The sequence below is a fragment of the Merops nubicus genome, unplaced genomic scaffold (genome assembly GCF_000691845.1).
Source record: "Merops nubicus isolate BGI_N331 unplaced genomic scaffold, ASM69184v1 scaffold12181, whole genome shotgun sequence".
Classification (NCBI taxonomy): domain Eukaryota; kingdom Metazoa; phylum Chordata; class Aves; order Coraciiformes; family Meropidae; genus Merops; species Merops nubicus.
In genome coordinates this window covers 19,414-25,045 of record NW_008587640.1, presented here as the reverse complement: position 1 = coordinate 25,045, position 5,632 = coordinate 19,414, and the positions used below count along the sequence as shown (strand labels likewise).

At 52.0% G+C, this 5,632-nt stretch overlaps 1 protein-coding gene across 1 annotated transcript in view; it reads right to left on the bottom strand.

Moving 5' to 3' along the window:
* MYO1H (myosin IH) overlaps positions 1 to 5,632 on the bottom strand; it is a gene marked incomplete at its 3' end in the record, with an annotated part of 19,931 nt that overhangs the window by 2,860 nt on the left and 11,439 nt on the right. Inside the window, exons 18-26 of the mRNA XM_008948997.1 lie at positions 5,616 to 5,632; positions 5,229 to 5,342; positions 4,275 to 4,351; positions 3,688 to 3,756; positions 3,038 to 3,122; positions 2,379 to 2,538; positions 1,446 to 1,529; positions 925 to 1,018; positions 131 to 186 (exon numbers count right to left, since the gene is read on the bottom strand). The exon at positions 5,616 to 5,632 is cut by the window's right edge and continues 125 nt beyond it. Of these exons, the coding sequence (XP_008947245.1) occupies positions 131 to 186; positions 925 to 1,018; positions 1,446 to 1,529; positions 2,379 to 2,538; positions 3,038 to 3,122; positions 3,688 to 3,756; positions 4,275 to 4,351; positions 5,229 to 5,342; positions 5,616 to 5,632 (756 nt within the window). The remainder of the gene's footprint in view (positions 1 to 130; positions 187 to 924; positions 1,019 to 1,445; positions 1,530 to 2,378; positions 2,539 to 3,037; positions 3,123 to 3,687; positions 3,757 to 4,274; positions 4,352 to 5,228; positions 5,343 to 5,615) is intronic.

Genomic DNA, 5,632 nt, shown 5'->3' with positions numbered 1-5,632 from the left:
CTGCCACACAGGTATGGCTGCAAGACAGCCTCAAGGCATCACAGGTCACCCAGTCTGCAGCACCAACCAGCTCCAGGACCCCAGTGAACCTGTTTTGAGGGCTGCTGAGCTCCAGCTCTCCTTCCCTTACCTTGATCTTCTCACCGTGGATGAGCTGCAGTACTTTGGGGTTTATATCATTCTCTTCTGAGAAGCAAAGCAGAAAGATAAACTGAGTGTAGGCAACAGGCAGGCACCCCTCCCACCAGCACAGGGCCAGAGTGCTGCACTGCCTTCACCCCAGCAGTGCTGTCCCTTTGGCACACTCCCTCCTGAACTGAGGATGTTCACTTGCTACTCCTAAACCCATTTCAGTGACTTTTCCTGTCTGACAAGTCACCCACCCAGAGCATTTGTCCTCCACAACACCCCAGCTGAAGCTCTCTGGGAGCTTCCACTAACAACCCCAGCATTTCACCCACACCTACCCAGCCCCCAGCCCCCTCACCCTGCCAACATACTGCTAGAGCTTCTTTCTCACACCTTTGATGTGCTCAACACCAGCTGCATGGACCCCCAGGACCCACATCCCTCCTTCCCAGCAGCTCCAGCCCGGGCTGGACCCCACTGCTGTGCTGCAGCACCCCCAGCCAGGCCCCAGCTCCACCCAGCATACTGAGGGTGTCCTCCAGGGGGGCTTCATGGGGGTTTATGGCTCTGTGTCCCAAGGGGGATTCCAGGTGCCCCCAGTGTGAGGACATCTGTCAGACTGCTCTCCACTAGACATGACAGGACAAGGGAATTCAAACAGTGGGGCCCAAACAGCAGGTGCTGCTGCCTCTGTCAGACAGGAGATCCTCCTGGAACCCAAAGCTGTCTTGTCCACCAGATTCTGCTGAGCAAGGAGCATGTGGGTGAGGACCCAGGGGTTTGGGGTGTACTCACTCAGCCTGGTGTCCAGGAAAGGCTGGTTTATGCTCTGCAGGTAGCCCTCCTTCTTCCCTCTGAAAACAGCACTTGCCACTGCTTTCTGCTGTAGCTGTGTTGAGAAGGAGCAGCCTTGACCCTGCCCAGCAGGAACACCAGGAGGGGCAACAGGGGCACCTCACAGCACCACCCCCCCACCCAGGCAGCTCTTCCAACACCTTGAGGTGACTCCTGTATTACACCAAATAAAGGCAGCAGGAACTAAACAGTCCTACAGATTTTTTCTTATTTATGGATCTTTTCTAATTCCAATAAGTGCACTTTTAATCCTGTGAAATGAAGAGCCCTGTGTCTGTAGAACTGCACTGTCCACTGCAGGGGACACAAACACCCGAGCCCAGGCTGAGGAAGGTTGGCTCAGCCAGAGGAGCAGTGGTGTGTCAGAAGGTGCACTCTGCCTTTCAGACCATTCACAGAGAGCAGGTCTCCTATGGGCACCCTGTTTTAACCCCCACATTTGCATGCCACACACTGGTTACCTGCACTTTCCTCTCAGCAGTGACACCTCGGCAGTATTTCCTTACTAGGTTCCTCATGCAGATTTTCTGCAGCATCTCAGATGTCTATATTAAAAAAAAAAACACCAAAAAGCTCAGTGAAATTGTGCTGCAGCTCCCACAGCAGCCTCAACAAAGACATGCCTGCTGCAAGCTGGTTTTACCCCCTAGCCACAACTCCCTGTGAGCTCCCTCAGCCTGCAGACCCACCTACTGAAGAGCTTTGCTACCAGAGGAGGGTCAACACCCAGCCACGGTGGTGTGGGGACCTGCTCCAGACCCAGGCTATGGGCAGGATCCAAGGGCCCATAACAAACCCCAAGGGCTGTTTCTACATGAGAGAGTTCTGCTGGGAGCAATTAGAGTTTGTCCAGTTGACACCCCGAGGCTACTTGTCCTGCCAAAGCCCACAGAAGATGAAAGGCTACAGGTCTATCTGTGCTGCAACCTTAAAACATCCTGGGATTCATTTTGTCTTTAATGAGGAGAGTTTGTCCAGTTGACACCCCGAGGCTACTTGTCCTGCCAAAGCCCACAGAAGATGAAAGGCTACAGGTCTATCTCTATCTCTATTTTAAGGTTGTGCTGCAACCTTAAAACATCCTGGGATTCATTTTGTCTTTAATGAGGCTCGTGAGCTCACTATCCTGTCGCTGCATCTTCCTTCCTATGGCTTAAAGCAAAAGCCCAGAGCTCTCTCTCCCTTCCCTTGGAAAGAAAAAGCAGCACTGTTCCTCCAGCTCCATGCTCCTCCAAATCTGAGGATCTCAAGATCTTCCAGAGGCTCTATCCCCATGCCTGAAGAGGGACAGACCAGCAGAGGACCACTGCTCTTTCCCCACAGGGAGCGTGCATGCAGGTGGCCACAGATCAGAACCCTCCCTCACCTCTCCCCGAGCCCACAGCAACTCTCACCTCTTCTAGGATGGAAGGAGGTTGGAGCCAGCTCTTGTCCAAGACATTTTTGGGAATGTGGTCCCTGAGCTTCATCAGGTAGTTGTACTGCACCAGCCTGACAAACTCCACGTTCTCTGGGCAAAGGGGTTTCTTCCGGTTGATGAAGCCGTTTATGAACCTACAGGACATCCCAAAACCAGAACTCACATCTTACCTTCAGCAACCAGAGACAAAAGGCAAGTCCCAGGAGGCTGACACACAACAGGCTAACAGGTCCCCCCCCTCCAAGTTTTGTTGGCCAAAAGGCAGTGCTTTGGAGTTAAGGAAGGAAGGTCAGCTCTGCTTCTGAAGCAGCATTCAGGAGCTGGTTTTAAGGGAGTGAAGAGCACAGATAGACATCCAAAGGATTGGTTTGGAGATCCCTTGTACCATTCTAAGCTAGCAGAGCCACAGAAACTGGTGCAAATCAGGGTGTTCCTGAAGTGGTGACAGGCATTTCTGATCAACTCCATCTGGCAACTGTGCTCCTAGCTACAACAGCTTAGAAATGGGTGTGAAGCAGATGGTTTTGACTCACTTGTACTGTCAGCACTCTGCACTCATCGTCCAGAGACCATCACCAGGCTGTGACCCACAACCCACAACCCTCCCCACGACCACCATGGACTGATAGTTACTTCCTGATTTTCTGAACTGCCCACGTCCTCTTCTTGGCCTCCTTCCTTGCCAGCACTCCTCGCCAACAGGCCTCCAGCTTGATAGCTGCAAGAATTAAGCAGGGCCTTGTGTTAGTATCAGAGCTCCTGTGCCATATTAGCCTTTCACACAAGTTATAACTGGCTCTTCTGCAGCCATTCCCATCAGCTGATCTCTAGGAGAAGAAGTTTAGAACACCCTCTTCTCTGTAATAACTGATCTACCTGCACTGCAGGACTCAACATCAAGGCAGCGATGTCCTGTGCCCAGCAAGCAGCTCACCTGCAGCATTCTTTACCAGCCTGTCCACTGTGATAAGAGGTTTGTTTTCCCAGCAGGTCACCAGCCTTTCCCTCAGTACCCCCAGCACATCCCCACCTGCACAGCAGAGGCTGCTGCTGCACAGAGCTGCTCCCACAGCCCATGTCCTGGTGACACCAGGAGCAGCACATGGTGTGAGGAGCTAAGCAGACCTCTGAGTGATCCTCAGGCAGCTGTCACCTGCATCTGAGCCCAGCAGAGAAGCTGTGAGTGCTGTCTCCAGCAACGTGGACTCGTGACCTCCCCAAGCTACAACCCCTTCTGGAGAGCACAGCCCTAAGAACAGAACCCTCAGCTCCAGAGCCCATACCTGCTTCTCTCTTCTTCTTGTACTCTCTTTTCCCAAGGCATCCTTTATATTTGGCCTGTAGTCTTGAAACTGGCAAAAAAAAAGCAGAAGCATTGCTAATATCTAGAGGGTCACAGCACTGAGGAGTTTGCTCTCAGCCACCAGGCACCACTTGAGGGGCTGCAGAGTCACCAAGGAGTGAAGGTGCCACAGCTCCAACAGGACCAGATGAAGCCTGCATGGGCACCCCTGCCTCTAGGCAGCATTGGTGCTTTTCAAGCAGGTGCCAACAGGTAATCCTGGAGATAAGTGATATCCCAGCCCCAGGGGAAGGTGCTCCAGTGCACCTAGACATGGACCAAGTTATTGGCAGGACTCAGGAGCCCTAAAGGAGTTATGTACCTAGAACTCAGTCAGTGTAGCTGGTGGTTTTTCCCCACCCTGCAAAAAGATGACTAAGTTTTCCCTGGTCACTCCAGAGCCATGCAGAGCAGGGGGCTCAGCCCTCACCATGGTGCATCTGCTGCACCACCCTGGAGCCCAGAAACACAGTTTGCCCAGGGTCTGTTTCTTAGTCCCTGTACAGATGAAGGCAACTGGGACCATACCTAGCAGGTGCTTCCTGAATTCAAATGCATCTTCAGTAGCAAACAGAGTCTTTGGGAAGCGAATGAATATTTTGGTTCTGAAAAAGAGACCACAAACAACATTATTTATATCATTTCAGCTGCCCTAATGAAGCTCAGAGTCCTCCAGCTAGCTGCAATGCTGACAACTTACATCTCCTTCCATAAGCACTATTCAGTGTCTAGCTGGCACATCCTGAAAGGGTGCAGAGGGCTTGGCAAAGGGTGGAGGGAGAGGGAAGCAAGACACCAGTGCAGTGTGGACACCTCTGCCTTTACACAACTTGTAATTCTCAGTGCTGGGATCTCTGCAAGTTTCCCAGGAGCTGTGGAGCTCAGGAAAAGCAGCTGAAACTCTGTGAAAACAGCTTTTCTTATTTTAGCTGCTGTCCTAGACTTTAATTTATGGATTCTGAGAGCCATAGGCTGAAGGTGACATTAGAGAGCCCTGCCTTGCCCCACATGTTAGCAGAAAGGACAAGGTTGTGGTTCAGGAGTGGCTGCAAAAGGCAGTTGAGAGAAAAATCCAAGCCTAAGACAGGCAAGTTGCCCCTGGCTGTTGAAGCAAGCAAGGCAGCCCATCTCCCCTAACCCAGAGATGGATGAAACTCAGCTGGATTCGAGTTTCCAGGAAAAAAAGGAAGGTGAAAATAAAGACAAAATCTATACATCTGGGGTTTTTATCACCCCTTGTTCCTGTGTGTTGTATATCTTTGGAGTGAGGTCACTTTGGCCCTTTTAAACAAATCACTAAACAGAAGTTGTCAGGTTGGCAGACCCAGGCAGGTCTGTCCCATTCACACGAGCCAACTAAAGTTCACACCACCACATCTTGCAGCTCTCCAGGAAGGGCCACTTGGTGGCTCACAGTCACAGACAGGACAGAGGATGAAGTATGGCAAGCCACGAGATCACAGCCAAAGAAATAAGATTTACCTTCCTAGCTTGTACTCCTCAGGCTTGTAACCAAGGTGCTTGATGAGCCTCTCCACCCCCTCAGCTGCTGGCCCGTGCCAGTGTGGCCAGGTAGCTGGACAGAGGGATTTATACCTGAAAGAGCAGCAAGACATCAACACAAAAGACTTGATGTTTCAGCAGCTCCTTCCTGAAACTCCCCCCTCCAGATTCCTCCTGCTTTATTCAAGGAGATGCCAAAGGGGATGGAAACGGCTCCAGGCAGAAGACACACGAAGGATTTCTTTGACACAGACGAGTGTCTGCTGACACCCCCACGGCTGGGACCTGACATTTAAGCCCCCCTTGCTCCGCAGCGCTGGTGGGAGGGCGGGTGGAGGTGGGAGGGGCCAGGTCAGCTGCTCTCACCTCTGCAGGAAGTGCTC